Source organism: Elephantulus edwardii, unplaced genomic scaffold (assembly GCF_000299155.1).
Source record: "Elephantulus edwardii isolate Elephantulus edwardi_28Jun2011 unplaced genomic scaffold, EleEdw1.0 scaffold00074, whole genome shotgun sequence".
Classification (NCBI taxonomy): Eukaryota; Metazoa; Chordata; class Mammalia; order Macroscelidea; family Macroscelididae; genus Elephantulus; species Elephantulus edwardii.
In genome coordinates this window covers 5,917,632-5,941,654 of record NW_006399824.1, presented here as the reverse complement: position 1 = coordinate 5,941,654, position 24,023 = coordinate 5,917,632, and the positions used below count along the sequence as shown (strand labels likewise).

Sequence of the window (24,023 nt, the reverse complement as noted above, 5' to 3'; positions counted from 1 at the left end):
GAGTTCAAACTAACCAGTAGCTCTGAGGGTTGAGGGAGAAGAGACCTGGTGATCAGCTCTTATAAAGATTCCATTTTAGGAAATCCTATGGATTTGATTTTGTCCTACCATCACTGACTCAAAGACTCAAGGACAGACAACAGAAGAGGGCCAACAAGCCTTTGCAGTGTAGTCATTAAGTGCTGTGCTGTTAAATAAAAGGTTAGTTCAAATCCAAACAAGGAAACCCTATAGGTTGTCAGCTGACATGGAAACACACACAAAAGTTGTCTCTAATTGCTATTATAAACAATGTTGCAATTAATAACTTTGCACATGTCATTTTGCATATATACAAATGATGCAGATAATTTCCCAAAAATGTATAAAAGATACATACATTTATAATACTAATTTGTTATCAAGTTACCGTTCACAAAGGCTTACCAGTACTGGCACTTGATTCCATAGAGCCTCAGAGTATTTTCAAGCTTAAAGATCACTGTTAGTCTGATACACAAAACAATACTTAATTTCTTCCCCTTAATATGAGATTAGGGAGCTCTGCTGGTGTAGTCAGTAAGGAATTGTTACCAACTCAAAGGTGGCATTTCTCTGGTGGTTCAAATCCACCAGTGGCTCCATGGAAGAAATAAGGGGAATCTCCTTTTGTGTGAGTTACAGTCTCCAAAAACCCACGAATTAAGTCAGCTATAAGTCAGTTTCAACTCAACAATGATTCTGAGTGTGAATAAGAGATTAAACAGTTTTTCATTTATGAGTGATGTTAGTCTCCCCTTTTTATTTTTTTAACTATGTGCTGGTATCCTTTGGCCATTTTGCTATTCATTTTGCTATTATTTTATCAACTTTTAAAGTGTTTTATGTAAAATTAGCCTTTTGATTATGAGTCATAGTTTTTTCATTTAACTCTGGCATAATGGCCTAGTAATAAGTGGTCTTACTTTATCTTTTCTTACACAATTGTAAACATTTCAGTCAAAGGTTTTCCTTAATAGAAAATAATTACAATAAATAATAATCGCAACATGAACCAATAAATTACCTCTTTACTCACATTTATAAATTTACTCATAGGTAAGATATATGATCCACTTAAGAATTTATCCAGATATATACAGAAAGGCATGAATAAAATTTTTTGATTGCTTCCCACTTATTTCAAAACTATATATTGAGTATTTCCCTAAATTTTTTTCCATGACGATGATTTAGGTCTGTCTCTGGCTTTATAAGATTTTATTGGTCTATCTATGTAAGAGTCAATTTCAGTTACTGTTGTTGCTATGTGCCATTAAGTCGCCTGTGACTCACAGCAGCTCTATGTAAAACAGCTCTGAACACTGTTCTATCCTAGCTACCCTTAAAGTCTCTGGCATGCCTAGCCCCCATATCCCAGCCATTTAATCAATCCATCTCATCGAGGGTCTTCCTCTCTTGTGCTGTCCCTCCATCCTTCCAAGCATAATGTCTCTCTCCCAAAACTGGTCCCTCCTTGCAACATGCCCAAAGTATGTTAGACAGAGCTTCAGAATCCTTGGCTCCAAGGAAAAGCCTGGTTTCACCCTCTCCAGATTGAACCTGTTTGTTCTCTTAGCAGTCCATGTTATACTCAATACTCTTCTCCAACATCACAGCTCAAAGGCATCAATTTTCCTTCTATCATCCATAGTCACTGCCCGGCTGACACATAGCACATAATGGCAAAGATATGGCCTGGACACGTTAGTCTCCAGAGTCAAACTGTTGCTCTTCAGTACTCTGGAGATGTCCCTGACAGCAGACTTTCCCAACGCAATTCATCTTTTGATTTCCTGGCTGCTGGTCCCAAGAGTGTTGATTGTGGAGCCAAGCAAAATGAAGCCATTAACAATCTCAATCTCTTCATCATCTATCACGATTCTGCCAATCAGCCCAGTGGTGAAAACCTTTGTTTTCTTGATGTTGAGCTTCAATCCATATTGAAGGCTACAGTCCTCAATCTTCTGCAGCAAGTGCTTCAGGTCCTCCTCAGTTGCAGCAAGCAGGGTTGTGTCATCTGCATAACGCGGATTGTTTTTGAGTCTACCTCTAATCCTGATGCCACACTCCTCCTCATAGGGCCCAGCCTCCCAGATGGTTTGTTTCATATATAGATTTAAAAGGTATGGAGATAGGACAGATCCCTGGAGTACACCCTTTCCAATTTTGAACTATACACTGTTTCCTTGTTCTGTTCTGATGACTGCCTTCTGGTCCAAGTGTAGGTTTTGCATAAGCATAATCAAAATCAAGTGTTCTGGGATTCCCACTCATCTCAGGGTTTCCTGTGATCCACAGTCAAATGCCTTTTGTATAGTCAGTGAAACATGGGTAGATTGCTGCTTTCAGCCAAGATTCATCCAATATTAGCTATAATATCCCTAGTAACGTCTCTTCTAAACTCAACCTGCACATGTAGCAGTTCTCTGTTGATGTGCTGTTCTAAATACCTAGTTTCACTTATTATTACTTACTCAAAGAATTCTACAGCTAATATCTAAATCAAACCCACAGTCATTGAGTAGAATCTGACTTACACTGATCCTAAAAGACAGAGTAGAACTTCCACAGTTTCCAAGGACATACATTTTCACAGAAAGAAATTTCCTCCTTTAGACCAGCTAGTGGATTTGAATCACGGAACAATCCAACAATTAATAATCCAACATTTAACTCACTGCATAATCAAGTAACTTGGCTACTTTGGTTTCTTTTCCCTTGCCATACCAGGTTCCCAAAAGACAAAGGCCTTGTTATTGGAATCACATTAAATTTACAAATTCTTTTAAAGAGAAATGACATTATGAAGTTGCCTGTTGCTAGTCATATGGCTCTTTAAAGACTAATCTGCACCTGACCCAAGTCATGATATTTGCAAATGCTTCACACCTGTATGTGAAACCTGGGCTATGAATAAGGAAGCTGAAGAAGAACTGCTATCTTTGAATTGTGATATTGGTAAAGAATACTGAATAATACTATGAGTTGCTGAGTTGCCAAAAAAATTTCAAACTTGTTTTGGAAGAAGTACTGCCACAGTGCTCCTCAGAACCAAGGATGGGGAAAGTTTGTTACTAGGAGGGGCCAATCCTTCAAAAATTATATCATAGGGAGCTCTGGTGGCCTAGTGACAAGGAGCTGCACTGCAATCCCAGAGGCACGCAGTTTAAATCCACCAGATGCTCTGCTGGAAAAGGAGGGACAATCTCCTCCTGTACCAGTCAGATCTGATTTGACGGTACACGCACACACAATAATAAAATTTTTAAAAATTGATTAATTAAAAAATGGTATCATATTTGAAAAAGTAGAGTGTCAATAAATGAGAGGAGGCTCCTCAACAAGATGGACCAACACGGGGCTTAAGCAGAACAGAGATTGTGAGGATGACACAGACTGGTCAAGGTTTCCTTCTGTCGTATACAAGGTTGTTCTAAGTCAGAGCTAACAAGGCAGCATCTAACAACATCTATTGTGAGTATTCCCTAGGTGATGCAAACAGCTCAGCTGCTTATCAGAAGGTTAGAAATTAAAATTCACCCAGAAGCTCCTCAGAAAAAAGACCTGTTGGCCTACTTCCAAAAACAAGTCATTAGAAACACTACAGAACACAGTTCTGTTGTGAAACGCATGGGGCCACAATGATGAGTGATTATTTTTGTAACTCCACAAATATGATGATCATCATTTACTTATACTTGCTGTGCTCCTTAATACTTGCATATTTATTAGTTTCTTCCTGGTTTTCTTTTTGTTACTATGTAAGTGGCTTACCTTTTTATCTCCCCAATATTCTTTAAATTGGTTCTTATTCTAGTACTTTGGAAATTTAACTCTGGGGAAGTAATTTATCCACTTGGCTTTCTTAATTTACTAATGTGAAGAACAGATTTACTATGTACTCCATAATGTGACTGTGAGGCTTTTAGGTAATGTATAAAAGACTAAGCACAGTGCTCAGTACTTGATGGTGGTTACAAGTTATGTTATTAATATTTTACTTTAAATTTCTCTTGTTTGATGAGGTTTACACCTTACTTCTACCTATCCACAGCCACACCATCCTTCTGTGACTCCTAGTTGCAGACATTTACTCAATTTACCAAGTATATAAATACCTGTCCAGGCACATCAATCATGTATTTTTCAAGATTACTCTTCACAGAGAAAGTTCTAGTTCATGAGGTTCACTCCTATAGAAAGCCTATTATAAAATATATGGCTGAGCAAATATCTGGATCAGAAAGTAAGTGCTGATCAATGGTGAGAAGCAATCCAAGATTGACTTTATTTTTACTATGCCATCCTAAAAATCACAACTTCTTCCAATAACTTAATGCTAAAGTAACCAAACTTTGTGACTGCTCAGATATTCCTAAATTTGCTCCTTAGCACATGGAGTCTTACCCTGTTCTTTCACTACTCGTATCATCCTTTCACAAAAATGGCATTATCTCAGAAAACTTATTTTCCACAAATTCTTGCCTACCTGCAAACATATATGCAACTTATAGTTAAATTTATTTCAGTAACTGCCAGAATCAAAATTTTTCAGTGACTCCATCTTTTCAACTTAAAAGGTTTTTTCTCATCACATGTACTAATTCACTAGTAAGTCTGAGTTACTTAAACAAGAATAAGTAAATGAATCTTAATAAAATTCATGAGCAGACCACCAGCGGCAGTTATTTTATATATGTATATAAAAAGCAACTTTATAAAATAGTTTAACTATAATAAGCAATTGATCACAATGCCTTAAATGCATAAAGGTGTTACTGTTAGATAGAAAAAGAATTGCGGGCGAGAAAAAAAACTGGTCTCTAGAAACACCCTGAAACCGACAGCATTCCTTTTCAGCATGAAGTAGCTAAGAGAATACGCTGTCCCCTTTTCCTTATGAATCAGGTTGAAGTCTCTCTCAGGGAGGAGGGATAGGGAATGGCAAAGGACACAATGACAAAGGAGATTAATCAGAACTGGCTTTGACCATCACTGTGGCAGTTTCAAGGGGGGAAAAAAAAAGAGGAATGAACTGGCGGGGAGGGTAGAGAAAACAGTGCAAGAATGAATGAATGGAAACCCAACATCTCTGTAAATGTTCATTAAAATTAATAAAATTTAATTTAAAAAAAGAAACAAACATGCCTTTATTGAGTGGTCTGAGCAGGATGTCAAGTGACCACAAGCGGAGAAGGTAAAGATGGCATGAGGGCAGTCCCTTTTTATAGGGGCTTTCAGGGGGTACTACAGAAGATGGTCTTTTGCTTGAAATTTGAGGCTGTTAATTAACATGGGTTTGGGCTTTTGTGATCAGGCCCAGAGCCGTATCAGGATCCACTGTCTGGTCTGGTCTTTGCTTTGTGGTCTCTGCTCTGGTGCCTTAGATTTTATCAGGTTTCTCAAGGAGTGATCAGGCCTGGGGCCAACTGCTATCTCTTCCTCCAATTACATCATCAAGTAATTCAGACACATTCCCAAATACACAAAATTAAGAACTGTTAATGGGTTATTAATTTCTTGCTAGGTTAGAATTTCACTGACAGAATGTTAGCATATTTGAAAAAAACTGAAAATAAAGCATTTCACACCTTTAACTAGTTGCAGTGGAGTCGATCTGACTCATGGCAAGCTATATTTATGTAAGAGCTGCATCATGTTCATAAGGTTTTCAACAGTTGATTGTTGGAAAGAACTAAGCCCTCAAAGTAGACTGATAGACTCTATTAGCAGCTAAATATTTTAACTGTTTGCACCACCCAAATATTATATGTCTATACCCTTGATTTTGCCCCATGTATAGTAGTACATTTCTTATGCTCACTGTTATTAAGTCCAAAACAAAATTCACCTTACTTATCTTTTATCTCTCCTCTTAAAATAAAACAAGGAGCTCTGGTGGTATAGACTGCAGGGAGTTGCACTGCTAATTCAAATGTGGTGCCTCTCTGGAGGAGAAAAGATGGCTGATGTTTCATGTCTGTGTGACTTTCAACCTCTGACAATCCTTTGGAGGATTAGCTAAGAGTCAGTTTAAACTCAATGGCAATGAGGGGGCTTTTAAAAAAAAAAAAAAAGAAAACATTTTTCCTTCTCCTAGATTCCCTATTACTACTAATTATTCCACTTAGGATCATAACTGGTTCCTCCCTTTACCATTACCATTCACTTTCATTAGGTTACTAAAACTTATTCATTCTTTGAGGCTCCCTAAATCTTTCAGTATCTACTCATTCTTGGGATTTTTTTTTCCATTCTTGTTTTAAATGATTAACAATGCAACTTAATTTTTTTTACATCCAAATTACTTCTCTCTCTTCTAATTCCTTCTTTCTAAATAAACTAATAATTGTGATTACAAACTATCAATGGTTACTCATTAAATTGAATGCAAGCTCCCTGATTAGATGAATGCTATAATCTGACTTTCCTAACTTTCCTAATCATTTTTCTCAATTTCCATTAAATGGGCTAGGATTCCTTCATAGGCCTCAAATTAACCATGACATTTTGAGCTTTTAGTAAAAAGCATTCTTCATCTTTTGCTTCTTAAAATGCAATTTATACTTTCAGTTTTCATGCTAATATTCCCCAAGAAACTCAACTACCACCATAGTTATATGCTAGCCATCTCTATACCTGCACCTTATACATTTTGTAACACTTTAAAAAACTAAAAACTCAATGCCTTTAAGTCAGAACCAGTTCTTAGCTGACTTTCTAGCAGACTTTACAGGAAATCTTTCTCCCTGTGGGACACTGGTAGATTCAAATCATCAGAGGCACCACTATTAGGTTAGTAGCACAATCCCCCATGGACTATGCCACCAGAGTCCCCTTCTAACACAGCAAGTGTTATTAGTATTCTAATTTTTACAATAGTTTTATCTTCTCTGATAGATCTTTTTCCTACTAGATTTTAAAATATAGGCTCAAAAGCTTGTTAAATGTATCAATTTTTAATATATTTCACTTACAAATAGTTTCTCATGAGCACAGCAACTTTGCAAAGCACACTGTGTTTCAATTATAAAAATTAAATCCCATTATTATTCCTGCTAGGCTTGCTGAAATTAAAGACACTCCTTTTTCTAAAGAAACAAGCAAATAGGTAAATAAATTACCAAACTGATATGTATTTTCACAGCAGCATTATTTACAACGAAAAATCTTGAAAAAATTAAAAATAGAAGAACACATAGCTAATTTTAATAAATTCAAACACATGATGTTGAATTATCCTTAACAGTATCCTTACACAACAGAGGAAAATATTCAATTGTTATTTAACTATTATTGAAAAGAGTTGAATTGTAAGAACATGTTTCCAATCTATAACCTAAAACATCTATGAGCACAGAAAAACTGAAAATGAAAAGTTTTTTATACATGTATGACAGCATTACAATTGATTTATATCTGCTTATAATTCCCAGATTCTCTACAAGAACATTCCCTGTTGTGTACATTTGAATCAGAAGCTATCAATCCATAGCTGACCCTCTGGGTTTCCAAAAGCAGTAAACTGAATGGGAGGAGATCACCCATCTTTCTCCTGTGGAGTAGCTGGTAAATTCCAGCCATGTGCCTTTGGGCTGGAAGCAAAATTTTTTATCACTAAGCCATCAGCACTCCCTACAAGAATATTTAATAATATAAAAATAATTATGAAAAGCTAAGAATGCAGTATTTCAGAATAATAATTGGTATTTTTAATATTTTTTAAAGTAATAAGGGGAAAAAACATCTTAATGATAATAAATTTTTTATGGTTAAAAAAAGGCTAAATAAAATTCTTCCTACACTAGATACAAAAACAAAAGAGTATTTCAAAAGTAAATATGATTTAAAGAATGAAAATTAAATTTTCCTCCAAACAAAAATACCTCCAATATAAAATAGATGCCTCTGGAAAACTCTACAAACTCTCTAAACTCTAGAAATGTACAGAAATGATGTTACAGAATAGAGTTCAGGTCTTTTGTGCAAAGCTTACATTGAGTTGTATTTGTCTTTACAACACTTAACCACTGCTAAATGATACTAGTGTTGTTACATCTGAAGAAACACTCTACTTTGTATATCACTTTGTCAATGGGCTGTATGAAGTAACCTGGGTTTGCTGTGATGCTGAACATTGTGCCACTGGGGTATTAAATACCGTTTGGTGGAGCTCCCAGGTATAAAACAGGTTTGGACGCAGGAGTGGCATCAACTTCCTAAACCACATGCCTCTGGAAACTCTATGAACTTGGAGAAATGACGAGTTATGAAAAGGCATTAGGTCTGTTGTTCATAGAGTTGCTATGAGACATAATCAACTAGACAGCAATCAACAATATATTTTAGTGTAAGTATATACATGGCATGGGTTTTCTGTACATAAAGTAATTTGCACAACTCACTAAGGTAGAAAAAATTAATTATGGTCTTATTATTACACAAAAAATGGGGAGAAAAGTTGGAAGAACATAAACTACAAGCTCTTGAATATGATTTATTCACTAATGCTATCTTACTTTCCTATGTACACCAAGCAGTATCTCAATATATTTCCTCTTCATATATCCCAAGTTCCTGATACTCTTTATAGCCTAGGAAAGCTAATTATCAATGGAATGAGTTTTTATTCTTTCTTAATGTAATTCTAAAAATACATGGGGTTTGTGAAATAAGTTTTAGTAATACATTTACACAACCCAGCAGGACATGAAACTATGATTCCTTACAAAGGAGATGACAGAAAAACTACACAGGCTGCTATCTGCAACAAGAAAACTTGGCAACTATCCCCACTACAAAATCTACCATCTTTCTGAGAAAAGCACATGGCTCCAATCAGGTACAAACAAGAACTTACAACTTGCAAAAAGAAAATCACTGATTCTTCATCTTTTAACAAAGCAGGTTTTAGTTGTCAGATTGCTCTAATAAGTTATTAAGAGCAACTGCTGTCTTTTGTGTGAGGTAAGAGTTTCATAAACTGAACCAGGGCATCCTACAGAAAATTACTTGAGCCAACATAATTAATCCAAGTTCAATGAAGCCACCAAGTAAATTATGCATGACAGTTAAAACAGATCTTGGATGGCAGTGGAATTCTAGTAGTTAGACAACAAAGAGATATAGATTATTATATATAAAATAGGAAAAGGAAAAGACGCTGTTACCATAGTATGTTTTTGTTTGCTTATATAAATATTTTTCATACCATATAAGATTATGATATACCAAAGAGGTATATTATAATGCAAACATTTTGGTAAAAGAATTAGTTTTAATTGGCCATTTAAAAAATGGCAATGAAACAAAATGTGTGCATTTGCATTTGCTCTGTCTCAAACAGAAAATACTACTAATATAATTCAAAACACAAGGACAGTTTAGAGAATATGTAGATGACTGGTAGACTTAAACTTTCAGATTCACCAGTCATTTGCTGTTTTGACACGTTACTTACCAACTTGTGCTGTCATTTCTCCGTAAACTTATCCCCTAAGAGGAGGATAATTCTTGCAACTGTGTCACAAGCATTTTGAAAGGAACCATGAATTATTGTGTAATGTTCTTGAAATTCCTCAGATGGAGGGTCCTACACAAAGTAAAGTATTATTATACATCTCTCTAACAGTAGTCATCTGTTTGTATTATGATTTTTTCCCTACCCTTGACACTGATTCTTGAGCACTAACCTTTCTCAAAGTAAACTGTCCAAAGCAAGCATCCACTCCTGACCCAATCAATTATTTTTTTCCATGTCTTCATATTGTGCACATCTTTCTCTTCCTTAGAAAGTATTATAAAAGTTAGGAATATAAAAATATGAGTTTCCTTGGTCTTTTTTGCCTTGGTTCAATGAGAAATACGTGGAATAATCTGGTATTTTTATTTCTGCACTAAGTAACTTTATCTTCCATATTTATATTTACTTTCATATGTATGTACATCTCAAATTTTAATTACATTTTAAGATACAACTAACTGATAGATTTATGGTTTAAAAAGAGATCAGAAAATTAAGGAAACGTTTTTATTGGACAAACCAACAATACAAATTACTATTTTCAGATACAAGAAATACAATCAATGTGCATCACCTTTGTTAACGTCTATGAAAGAGTTTTCTATGAAAAACTGGAATAAATTTTATATTTAAAACTTTACCTGTTTGTTGATTTTACTCATTGAGTTGGTTTTTGTCCAAGGAAAAAGAATTGTATTTGAAACTTTAGTTCTTGTGGGCATATTTTTAAAATCCAACTTTGAACACTTTTTATGAGTTCTATTAAAATAGGTTTTCACTTGAGTTTAGAAACAAAATTAAAATTGAAAAAGATAAAAAACATTGTGTCTTCATTGTTTTAACTCTAGTTATAATTATCTTCCACCTCAAAAGCTTCACTGGATAAAGATAAAACACTGAATTTGGAAGTTTCCTAAAATTTGCTCATCTTTTAATCTCTCTTAATTTCCATTTCCTCATCTATAAAATGAGGGCTATAATACTTGCCACTCTGTCTACTTTACAAATGAGAACTACATAAAATAATCTACATGAAAGAATTTTTTAAAAACAAAAAGCTATTAAAAAGAGTTTTTTTAACAAAACTATACCACATTGTTCATAAATTGTGGTAATAAAATAGCTTAATAGTATTTCTAACATGAATTAAATGGAAGGAGAAAGGCAAAACATGTATCGACACCTAAACATAAATATTATATGTTGTTGTTGTTGTTGTTGTTATGTGCCGTCGAGTCGCCTGGGACTCATAGCGACCCTATGTACAACATATTATATAGAATTATAAATATTAAATGGGACTAGAAATGTAATAGAGCCACCAAATTATACCTATTAATTGGCAATATAGCGAGTATAGGATTTTTATAATTAAGCTATATTTATGTTATTTTAAAATCTTCAGAAACGAGTTGTGTAGATAACAGAAAAATAAGTCATTTAACTAGTCTATTTTATTTCAAATATATTTGTTAGCTTTAAATTAAAAAAAAAAGAGATCAATTCTAAAAATGTTCAGAATGGTGATTCTCTCCTAACAGGCTACAGCTCAAATCTATATACTATACCACAAGGTAAATGCATCATCATATTCTACCTTCAATATAATACCATCAATGAAGAATGAGATCTTTTTCTTCCATTCATTATGAATTATAGAATATTTAGCTTGCTTATAAAACTAGTCTCTCTGAGGAAGCAATTTCTTAGAAACTTATGTTTTCTTTCTGACAGAAGTTTAAAGTTCTGATAAAATTAACTAAGTTACTACATGAACCCAGAAATACAAAGACTACCCCCCCAAAAAAAACACCCTTGTAAATTTCAAATAAGATTCGACATCATCCTCTAATCCAGTCCACAAAGCACAAGTTAGAAAAAGAGAGTTCAGGGAGGGGATGCTTAATGAAGAAAAGCACTTAAAGAATTACTTAAAATCATTTTAGTTAAAAACATTATTAAAAGTTACCACTCAAGAATCTTAAAGCAAGTCCAAGATTTAAGGATGAGGTTCCTTCCTATCTAAACATCTACCTACCTGAACTTCTAGCTTTCCTCACTGAATATGAACTTCTCTTAAGAGTTTTTCTTTTGGTACTCAGGGCCCATCCCATGCCCCCATTCAGTAAAACTAAGCTATTTTTTTACACTATTTATAAATTTACTAATTATTTTCTCCCAGGAATCTTTAATTTCTAAACATCTTACAATGTTTCTCATTACTTATACCCTCTGAACAAATGAAGCTAAATTTTAGTTCTCTTCAATTGTCAGTTATGTCTATGGCTTCGCTCTCAACCCAGGCTCTAAATTTCACAAAGACAAAGTTTGTGGCTTCTATTTCTTTTTTGTTCCACAGACTGTGGTATACTCTAGATAATAATGGGGCAATCCTAAAGAAGAATCACAAATTAGGGAAACTCATTCTCCCAACATTTTATTACCAAATGATTTTCCAGGATGAATCAATAGGATGATACAGATGTGATAATGCAATCATCATGTCTACAATGACCAGGAGTTTGGCTACTTAAGCATCTTAGAATCTCACCTAGAGAGATAGATGCTGTTCCAGGCACTACAGGCATTAGCATACACTATTAGCACACACTGTCTACCTTTATCCTAGGCCTAAAACAGGTATTTAATAAAAACTCTAAACCTTAATAAATTTCAGTGACTACATTAGTAATTTCTTGTGCCAGTTTAACATTTGCTACTTGCCCTGCTACTTTTCAGAAATTACTGAAAAGAAACAAGATGTTCAGTTATTTCTATGGAACTTGTTAAGTACAAAGAATAGCAGCAGTCCCAATGCCATGAAAAGAAAATCTCAACCTTGGGCAGTATTCTAAACCAAGTAAGAAAGTCTCTCTCGAAGTAGATCTACTATTGATATTCAAATGAGTATCAATATATTTCCATTCATTTCTACTAACATGACCACCTCTCTCTTCCACTGCCTTGAGTCAGTATCGACTGAACCTCTATTGGGTTTCCAAAGTCTGTATATCATACTGAACATTGCCCAACCTTTTCCCTTGGAGCTGCTGATAGATTTAAACCAGCACAGAGACCTTTGGGTTAGCAACACAATTCTCTATTGACTGGGCCACCAGAAACCTCTAATGCCGAGATTAGGAAAATAAGAGATTCCATAAAAATATTCTTAGTGAGATGAAATATATGAAAGCTGTAATTTTCCCTAAGTCTTACAATAATTAAGTCTATCATATTAAGTATATTACTATTCATTCAACAAAACTAAATTACGAATTATGGTAAATGAGATTAAGATCTTAATCACAAAGAATGAAAACCACAGATTTGCAAGCTAGAAAAATTACATTTGGCATGGTAATCAAGTAAGATGAATACCTTAATTTAATTCCTTTTTCATTTATACCTACATGAATGTCTCACAAGAAGCCTAACAATAGAAATCACTTAAATGATGTGATAAGGAAAAAAGTATCACAGAAAATATTTACATGCATTATTGTTAAAGTTAAAGGCAGAGAACTTTATATATATAAATCAGAATCATCTTATCCAGACATACCTCTTCAAAATACCAACTTTTAGTTAAAAATGAAAGCAAAATTCACATGAAGATGAGATCTCTAAGAGTGATAATATCTTAAAATACATCCATTTATCCAGGAAAACAAAATATAAAATGTGATTCAATTCCTCAAATTATTACTATAAATAACTTTAAATCTGACTTACATGGTTACTACAAAAGCAGTATCTCCAAAATCTTTAATCTATAGCTGCTACCTGGCAGTAGATTAGAAGAATGTTAAAATTATTTCCAACTAAGGCAAATAAAATTATGTATTTAAGGTATGATGAAAAGTGGAGATGGGGGAGATTAAAAAGTCACCTATTTTAAGCAAATAAGTGAAATTATAAACTTTTTTATCTTAACAGGGTCCCCCATTCCTTTTATTTCTGGAGTATGGAAAATAGCATCGAGTAAATTACACACTGGAAATCTGCCTAAGGTGGCTGAATAGTGCTTTTATTAAAAACTGACATACTGCATACCTTTATTTTCCTCTCCCGCAAAAACCTATATAATGTGGCAGGCTTTCATCATAATATCACCATAATTATGTTGAAACCAAAGCCTCATACAAAGCCTTTATGAAAGTAGTAGTTAAATACACACACAAATAATAGTTAAAAATATGGGACTATATGAATATATTTAACTTCCAGTTTATTCTGAAGTTTGATAAAGAATATAGGCTTAAGGCCAAAGGAATCATGACACATCAAAACTTATTACAAAAGAGCAAATGATTTTTTTTAACTTACCCGGTTTCTTTCTAGACTTTTCATGACCTAGTTGTCCCAGATCATTACATCCACATGTGTACACTGTTCCATCATCCAGAACAAATACAGTATGTCTGAGTCCACATCCTACATCTCGGACCTTTTTATTTATAAAAAAGTCACTTTTTCTGGGCTCTAGTACAATTTCTTCATCAATTCCACCCAAGCCGAGCTGTCCAAAGGATGCATTTCCCCAGCACAACATGCTTTTATTTAGTTTGGTCTTCCAGTTTCAACAAAAAACTCCCTTCTGAAACACCGGAAAGCTGATGATAATACTATGTCTGGAGAGGCAAGAAAAAAGTTAGTATGATATCAAAGGAAATATGATGCTTAACTGTCAAAGGGTTACAGTATAATAAAAATACTATGTAATAAATATTAATTCCATTTTATAATATGCACAGGTATTATTACATTTCAAAGAGAACCCCTTGTATTTAAAGGCATCATAAAAAATGTTGAGGAAAAATACACCCATTCTCTGTGATTCTGTATACAGTTAAAAACATTAACTAGTTTTGAATGTTACCTTCTGATAATTTAAACTAATGGAAATACTAACATCTTGGTTAAAACAATGCCATTTTCTTTTTTTGCTTTAAATAACTTCAACAGGAGCAAGAAATGAAACCTCCTTCCCGTGTCTCAAAAAAATCAAATATATAAATAGTGAATAATGTACCCAACTATAAAAAAAGAACAATACAATCTTCCTCAAACTACAGCACAAACTTTTTGAATACCTACCTCCACATCAAGGGAACACTGAAGCTCTGATCTGCAACAGAAATAAAACCAGTAATGGAAAACTTTGCAACTCCCACAATTTAAGATGATTTTTCTAATAATTTACAGCACTTCTGCTTTAATAAGCAAGAAAAGAAATTGTCATGATGTTAAAGACAATCACTTTCAAGTATTTTATTTTACAAATCAAAGCTGTAATACTCCCATATTACTTCAAATGTCATGTTAAAACTCAACGGATGCAATTAAAAAGACTCGCGGGCGGGGGAAGGGGGAACCAGCAATCTAAATACCAAGATTTCCTTCTAAATCCAACATTTTTTTCCTATCAGAAATGGTAACCATGACTGCAATTCTTCAAGCTATGCCTCCGGGACAAGTAGTGAAAGATAAGAAAAGTCTGTTAAAAACCAGCACTGCCGATTTTTTTCAAGAACAGCTATGGAGGCTGGGGCACTGGTAGCCTGGTGGCGAAATCTGTAGAACTTTCCAGCACACTGCCTGAAAATGTATTTGCTTGTAAAGACAGATAACAATCACAGTCCACGGCATCGAGACCTACATAGATTTTTTTTTTTAAAGTACACTGAATTACTAAGTAACATTAAAGGCAATCAGCCTCATTTCCATTTTAGTTACATTCCTTGGAGAAAACCTGCCAAGTTCCAAAACCCAATTTTGCTCGGCCCAGGCTCGTCAGCACTCTGAAGCTGTCTCATCCCACCAAACAGCCCTCCGCGGCGCGATGGTTCGACTTCATTCCTTTTGGGCATCAGAACCCGGTAGCTGCCATGTTCTCTTCTCGGATTTTTTATTTCATTTTGCTTATGATTTATTTAAGAAAGAGGAGGACTGGGTAAGACCCCCCGATTTCAGCGATCTGCCACCCTTTCTCCTTTTCAAAAGTCAGGAGAGGGATCATAGGAAAAGCGTCCTTACGTCAGCAACAGGTAGGGGGATGAGCAGTAGTTTATTCCAAACCTCCCGTAAACCAGCACCCCGACAGGCTGCTCGTGGGGGGGAACGAAGGCGGCGGTCCGCACACACACAAGCCCGCGGCCGACCCGTCCACCTGGGCGGTCCTGGCTCGCAGCAGCTGCAGAGGCCGGACGGCCAGCTCCGCAGCCCCGACGGCCCGCAGCCCCGGAGAGGCCTTCCCCGGGAGGTGCGACACATTCCAGCCCCTGGGCCGGGGGCCCGACTATGCCCGCGCCTCCCACCCCCACCCGAGGAAGTGCTGAGAAAGCGCCCTGCGCCAGGGCGGCCACGATCCGCCGAGCCCGGCCTGCCCCGTCCCCAGTGCCACCACACGCCCCCCGAGGCCACGGGGCAACGACTCACTCGCTAGCGGGAGCCCAGGGCGACGCGGGGCGGCCCCTGCCCAGGGAACGAGGCAGCGCGGCAGGCAAGGTTGGTGTCCAGCACCTGGACCCTGGTTCTTCAGCCAGTGGCGGAGATTACTAAACCGGGTTCCTCCGGCCGTCGTGCCGCTGCACCCCTCCGTGGCCTCTGAGAAACTTTACGGGGCTTCTCAAAGGAAAGCAGCCGCCGCCGCTGTCCAGTGCACAGACTAGCCGTCAGCGACCCGGATGAAGCGGGAGGAGAGGGCGGGAGGCAAGTCGGGCCCGAAAAGCGAGGGGTGGGAGAGTTGGGAAGAGGCCTGGAGGGAAAAAGCAATCGGGGAGGTGGCTACGCGGGGGAGGGGGAGGGGCCTGCCGGAAGTGGGCTGCCGAGCTCGCACGCGGGCCCGCCCACTTCCCGCACCGCCCACTTCCTGGGCCCCGCGCTTGCGCCGGAATCCTCCCTGGGCTGGTGGACCGAGGCGCATGCTCGTAATACCGACTTGGGAAGCCAAATGTAGACTTGCTGAAGTTGTGCTTTTTGGGAAGAAAAGATGCAGAGAATAAAGATGTTGACCTGTTTGATAAAAACACTTCAGAGTGCACCAGCGTCTTTTAGTGAAGAAATGATTTCTTTTTTGTGGGTCTTTCTGCTTATGGATTCTGGACTTTTATTTCTTTTTCCCATGGAAAATTTGAAGTAGCGGATCAAACGTTACAAATACAAGAAGGTGAAGCTTAAAAGAAGAAACAAGGTGAAGCTTCTTCTTTCTTAACTGGCTTTTTTTTTTTTTTTTGAGGTTGTGGGTTTACTAATGACAGTGGCTGAAACGGCTCACATCTACATGCCAGCACCACCTATCCAGGTTCTTAAGATAATTATGGTTCCCAAAATTCCATGGAAAACAAACTGCACATCTTCCTTGTGTGAAAAATAATGCACATGACTATATTCCTGCGTCCAAAAAACAAGTCCAATTTTCTAGTGTTATCCATGTGCGAGCATATTTTAGTCTTGTTTTGGTAGTCTTCTAATATTTGTAACTTGGTATCTCCTGAAGTTCAGGATTCAGGATCTTTCATATAGGTACTTGGTACTGCAACAAACACTATAACCAAACACTAAACTTTTAAGCTAAAGCCCTTGTGGAGGATGTCTGCGGCATCGGTAACATCAGCAAAAACTGTATGAACACTGGGAAATGTAATCGTCTGAGTTTTCATAGACGATGGAAGTAAAATCATGATGGATAGTTGTCTGCTATGTGCGAAATAGAAATGTGCACTATTTTTTAGTGGTCTTTCTTTTAGAATCATAGGATGGATCTGTCTAGATGTTTAACATTATTTAGTGCAAGATCTTAATAGGTTGTGGTCATCTTTTAAGTGGTTCATAGGGTTATTAGGATAATACAAATTTGTTGTAGAAAAGTAACATAACTGTTAGCATAGTTTCTGGTGTTTTTCTGGATTCAAACCTGAGTCTCACATGCAGCCCACCTCAAACCATTGTCCCTTAATCATTCCAAACTATACTAATTGTATGATTTACAGAAAAATAAACCCTTATCCTCAATATCTATAAATGAAGTGTGTTAATACTGTATCTCACTGGGTTGTTGTTATGTGCCTTTGAGTCGTTTGTGACTCATAGGGACCCTATGTACAACAGCCCTAAACCGTGCTCTATCCTGTGCCAATCTCATTGCCTCTGACACACCCATCCCGATTACCCGTCACTGAATCAATCCACCTTCCAGAGGGTCTTCCCCTCCTGCACTGTCCCTCTACTCTACCCAGCATGATGTCCCTCTCTAAAGACCTGTCTCTCCTTACAACATGTCCAAAGTATGTCAGACGAAGCCATAGAATCCTTGCCTCCAAGGAGCAGCCTGGTTTAATCCACTCTACGATGAATCTGTTTGTTTTCTTGGCAGGCCATGGTACATTCAATACTCTTCTCCAGCACCACAGCTCAAAGGCGTCAATTCTCCTTCTATCCTCCCTAGTCATTTTTTTGCAAATCTCACTGGGTAGCTGTGACTATTCAGTAAGAAAACAGTACAGTGCCTGGTAGACAGCAACTGAGATATAATGTTGTTATGTGACATTGACTGAGTTGACTCCTAGTGACCCTATGTACAATAGCTCTGAACCCAACCTTTGCTGAGCAAGTCTCACTCTCTTTTGACAAACCTACCCCCATTTCCCTAGTAATTGTGTCAATCCATCTCAACTGAGTTCTTCCTCTCCTGCGCTGTCCCTTCACTCTTCCAAGCATAATGTCTTTCTCCAGGGACTGGTCCCTCCTGCCAAAGTGCCCAAAGTATGTCAGAAAGAGCTTCAAAATCCTTATTTCCAAGGAATAGTCTGGTTTAACCTTCTCCAGGAGCAATCTGTTTGTTCTACTGGCAATCGAGGATATGTTCAATACCCTTCTCCACCACAACTCAAAGACATTGATTCTTCAGCAATCTGTATAATAATAATAAATACTACTAATAATAAAAATTTCCTTTATTTTCCCCTTTCAGTCCCATAAAAAAAAAAAAAAAAGACATTGATTCTTCCTCCATCATCCTTAGTCATTGTCCAGATCTCTGCATAGCACGTGATTGTGAAAACCATGGCTTGGGCCAGGCACACTTTAGTCTCTAAACTGGTATCATTCCTCGTGAGTCTCAGGTGACTCAATGACAAATAAAAATTACATGTGTGACCAGAGAACACTGGTGGCCCAGTGGTAAAAGCGGTTCTATAATCTCAAAGGCCCTTTATTCGAGTCTACCAGCTGCTCCGTAGGAGAAGGATAGAAAATCTCCTCCTCAGTGATAAACTGTCTCTGAAAATTCTCTTAGAGGGTAAGCTATGAGTCAGTTCTGACTGGCACACAACAACATGTGCCATCAGGACAGAAACGGAAACAAAAGTATGCAGACAAGCAAAAGGATTACAAATTGCAATAAATACTAAATAAAAAAGAAAGGGGGCATTAGAGATGGAGAGTAATATAGGGAGACACTGAAATAAAATTGGCATTGAAGACCTCAATGGAGTAATAAAATTGAAAACTAAAGGAAGATAAAAAAAATCTCTGGGAAGAACAGATGAGAGACCAAAGCAAAACTCTTGAAGAAGGAAAGAACTTGGCATATTCCAGGAAATTAAATTGTAAATAAGGTAAAAGAAGCACAGTTGCCCTAAATGTATTTGGAGATATTGAGAGCCCAAAGCAGGCAAATGCAGACTTACTGAGACATATTATGTAGTTCAGTGTATTCCAAGGATTTTAACCCTTAATCAGGATCCTCTAGAAAAAGAACCAGATTTGTACATATTTAACAAGTGTGTGCATGTATTTTAAGAAATTGGTTCATAAGTGTAGAGCTGATACATCTGAAATTGGCAGATCAACTCACAAAAGAAAGATTATTTAGAAGATTCCTATAGGTTTGTGTCCCCAAATCCATAGGTCAGGTAATAAAAAGAGTAAAGAAAAAATAAGAAAGTACTGGAAAACTATCTATCTCTGGAGGCAGAATACACCCTTAAGAAACTCCTTTTTTGCTTTTAAAGCCTTAGTTAACTGAGTGGTCAAGACCCACTCATGAAGTTAAAGGTGATAGTCCTTTTGACTTACCACGTTTAACAGCAAGGAGACTAATGTTTTGATCAAACAACTGGGCACGATAGCCTAGCCAAGTTGACACAGCATTAACAATCACAGGTTTTAAACAGGAAGAGCCAAGGAATGATAATATTTAAGGACAAGATGCCTAAACTGGGTAAGATTGCTGTTAAACTAGGGCAAGAATGAAGGAAGTTGGATGACTTAGGAGTGTCTAGCAATAATCCAAATGGGTGAGAATGTTTGTGAAGGATAGGAGATGAAATGTAGGTTGGTACAAAACATATTTTGGAGGTAGGATTAACAGAATTGTGATGGATGGTTTGTAAGCAAACAAACAATGGGGGAAATACTAGGCCATCCAATATTTCTGACATTTTTTTGGAATCATGGACTTTTACGAAGATAAGGTTGGATGGTGAAGGAAATAGGATGAGTTTTAGCCAGTAATAATCAAGTGTCTGCTTTACCCTTAAGTTTTAAAAATAAACAATGTTTCTTTTTCAATTGCATTATAATATGGTCTTTACTGTTACATTTCTTCTAAAGCAGATCTGTTTACTCTTTTGCCCATGCCTCATAAAATCACTTTTTTTTTCTCATGCACACCCATGTTTATTGTGGCTTTGTTCACAATAGCAAAGTGTTGGAAACAATCCACGTGCCCATCAACAAATGAACAGATAGAGAAGCTCTGGTATATTCACATAATGGAATACTAAGCAGCATTGAAAAAGAAGGAACTCATGAAATATTATGCAAAATGGATGACCCTGGAAGACATTATGCTGAGTGTAATATCTCAGTCACAAAATGACAAATATTGTATAGGGCCCCTGTTGTAAAACAGGACTGACATCGGGGTTGAGGGAAGACAGAAGAAGGGGAGGAATGGTGTATACTGCCTTGAAACAGATGAGGGAGAGAACTGTTTAAAAGGGATATATGATTGGGTATTATTGTCATGACAGGAGTCCAGAATCAAGGCTGCAGAGTGGAGTGGACTTGGGGGGAGGGATTGCATACTAATTCTTTTCCTTTTCAAGGAGAAGAATGAATTGAGGGGGTGGGAGGGGCATGGAGAAAAGTACAACAATGAATGACTGGAAATCCTAAGTCTGTAAACCCTCTTTAAAATTAATATAATTTTTTTAAATCCCTTTTTCCTCAGAACTACAATTTAAAGACATTAATTCTTCTTTGGCTGTTTTTATTTATTTTACAACTTCAACATGTTGTACATGCAAAAAAATTGAAAATATCTTGGCTTGGGTGAGGCATATCTTAAAGTTTTTCAAGTAACAACCTTGCTCTTTGGTACTTTAAAGAGGTCTTTGGCAACAGATTTACCTAATGCAATGTTGTCTTCTGACTTCTTGACTCTTGCTTCCATAAGTGTAGACTGTACGTTCACATAAAGTTAAATCCTTGGTAACTCCAATCTTTTCTCCATTTATCCTGGTTGCCTAATGGTCTAGTTGCAAGTCCTAGTGGTGTAATGTGTAGCTCGTCAAGCTGCTCATCAAGAGATTGGCAGAACACATCTATCTGATGTGCTATAGGAAAAAGATGGGCATTCTTCTCTGCCTCACTTGATGGAGAGTTGCTATGTATCATCAACATAACAGTGAGGTTTGTGTTTTGATCTTGGTAGGGTTTTATTCCCATTCCTTACCTTACCCTACTTCATTTTTAAAAAAACTCTGAGTCTGCAAGCAAAAAATGCTGGCGAGGTTGTGGAGAAACTGGAAACCTTATTCACTGTTGGTGGGAGTGTAAAACGGTGCAACCACTATGGAAGGCGGTATGGCGCTTTCTCAAAAAATTGCAAATAGATATACCATTTGACCCAGCAATATCCCACAGAGACCATAACTTACATCCAAGCAGATAATATGCACACCCATGTTTACTGTGGCTTTGTTCACAATAGCGAGGAGTTGGAAACAACCTAAGTGCCCATCAACAAACGAATGGGTAGAGAAGCTGTGGTATATTCACACAATGGAATACTATGCTGCACTGAAAAACAAGGAACTCATGCAATGTTATTCAAAATGGGTGACCCTGGAGGACATTATGCTGAGTGAAGTATCTCGGTCACTAAAGGACAAATACTGCATGGTGCCACTGTTGTAAAACGGAACTGACCTCGGGGTTAGGGGGAGACTGAGAAAGATGAGTTCAATAATGTATACTGCACTGAAATAGATGAGGGATAGAACTGTTTAAGAGGGATATGTGATTGGGTATTTTTGTAATGATGGGAGTCCAGAGTGAAGGGTGCATAGTGGAGTGGACCTGGGAGAAGAGTTGGGAGGGGAGAAAAGTGCAACAATGGATGAATGGAAATCCCAAGTCTCTGTAAATTTTAATTGAAATTAATAATTAAAAAAAACCCAAACTCTACGGGTCTGGCTCAGCAATGAGTGAAGTGGGATAAAGAACTTTCTACTAACACATACATAAGGAAAGCAAAAGGAATCAGGCATGTGCCATTTATTCTCCATATAAAGAGTAATAATAATTCTATTTTTATAGGACTCTTCAATTTTTACCTTTACGATTATCACCAATTGCTTTTATTCTTCCGAATTTACATTCTAGTTTCAATTTTCATCTCAGTACCCTAGTGTGAAATAATAATAATGTTTATATCATAAATACCAGAACGTATTTTAAATGGTCTCTTTTCAAATCTCTCAATTTTTGTGCTCTATTTCCTTCAGTTGACATTTACACAGCCATAACGCTGAAAAAAATCACATGTAATGTGGCCTTTGACCAGCATGTGGGGATGTGTTCATGTGTTTGAAATTTCAGTGCAATTATTCTAGTTACTAACAGTATCTAAAATGTTGTTTCTTATGTTTATGAAAATGTGTTAGCAGTAAAGAATAATATTTTTGTAAAATAACCAAATATTTAACTATGTGTTATACTAGGCTTTAAAAATTAACTTTACCTTGTAGCGATCACAATGTGAAGATTCTTTTTCTAATTAATAGTGAGCATCATCAAAGTAAGGCAGTAAGAAGAGTGATAACTGTATGTACACAAATCTTTTATGTTTGTGTATCTTTCTTTTTGCTTTTCCGGGAATGTGTTTGACGTGCAGGTTTGCTCTGTCCCCAGAGTGAGGCTAGCCAGCCTGGGCCTAGGGTTTGAACCAGGAGGCAGCCTTAAGCCCAAAGGCTTGACTAAATCAAGTCTGGAAGCAGGAGCGGCATCCACTTCCGAAATGGCTTGCCTCTGGAAACTCTATGTACGAACAGTGCTCAGGCCATTTGTTCATAGGGTCGCTATGAGTCATCTACGACTAGACGGCATCAAACAACAATAACAATGACGACGACCAAGAGAGAGCTATGTTGGCCTAGTCGAAAGAAAGTTATGCTACCAAGCTGAAGGTGGGTGATTTTCCTCTGTGGACCTCGACCAGGTTCAAATTGTCTTCCTGTCATTCTTCTAGGTGGTATAGCACTGGTCTGTGCGTTGCTGTACAGAGGTAACTCGTGGTTGCTGTGATGCTGAAGCCTATGACAGTGATGTGCCAATCGTGGTAATGGGTATCCATGGTGGACAGTGTTGGCTGGAGCTTCCCAACTAAATCAAGCCTGGAAGCAGGGGCGGCATCCGCTTCCAAAATGGCTTGCCTCCGGAAACTCTATGTATGAACAGTGCTCAGTCTGTTCATTCATAGGGTCGCGATGAGTTGTCTACGACTCAACGACATCAAACAACAACAACAACATCTTTCTTTTCAGGGAAACAGAAATATATCAACCATGTTTTGGGGTAGAATATTAAGCTATGGTTGTTGCTGTATTTAAAAAGATCTTGTAAACGTGTAAGGTTAGAAAGTCTTGTTAGGATTATAAAGTCTGAAATGGTAGCTTTCTTTAATTCCTTCTGCCAGTCCCCAGCCTAATCTAAAATACCAATACAACCTTTATCATGTTAAGGGAAATACTTAGTCTCCTACATACAGGAAAAACGTTGAGACTATTTATACACACACACACACACACACACACACACACACCCTTTTGCTAAATGGCATGCCTCACTGCCATCCAATAGGATTGGGACTAAAACAAACTGTAACTGCAGGGTTCTATATAATTAACAATATTGCTTCTTTGAATAGAAATTAGCCCCAGCATGAATATTTTTATTAAATAAATGGATTCTTTAATAAGAGCTTTCAAAGTAATGTTATAAAGGAAACAATTTTGCTGATCATTATTTAGAAGGGAAACTAATATCCCATTTCAGATTCTTTCTTTTCTCATGCCCCCTCATTTCATGTGGTTTTAAATTCCTCATTAAGAACCCTTAATTAATTTAATTAAGAACCTTTAATGAAGAATTAAAAACCATATGAATGCAGCACAGGCAAGGAGAGGGAAAA

The 24,023-nt window shown here is 37.0% G+C and overlaps 1 protein-coding gene across 4 annotated transcripts in view; it reads right to left on the bottom strand.

The window, feature by feature from the left end:
- HERC4 (HECT and RLD domain containing E3 ubiquitin protein ligase 4) overlaps window positions 1–16,362 on the bottom strand; it is a 136,263-nt gene extending 119,901 nt beyond the window's left edge. For all 4 annotated transcript variants that reach the window (XM_006889015.1, XM_006889017.1, XM_006889018.1 and 1 more), the window contains exons 1-3: window positions 16,165–16,362; window positions 14,642–14,672; window positions 13,871–14,175 (exon numbers count right to left, since the gene is read on the bottom strand). In XM_006889015.1, the coding sequence (XP_006889077.1) occupies window positions 13,871–14,096 (226 nt within the window). In that variant the 5' untranslated portion in view covers window positions 14,097–14,175; window positions 14,642–14,672; window positions 16,165–16,362. The remainder of the gene's footprint in view (window positions 1–13,870; window positions 14,176–14,641; window positions 14,673–16,164) is intronic.
- Window positions 16,363–24,023: the final 7,661 nt, after the last annotated feature.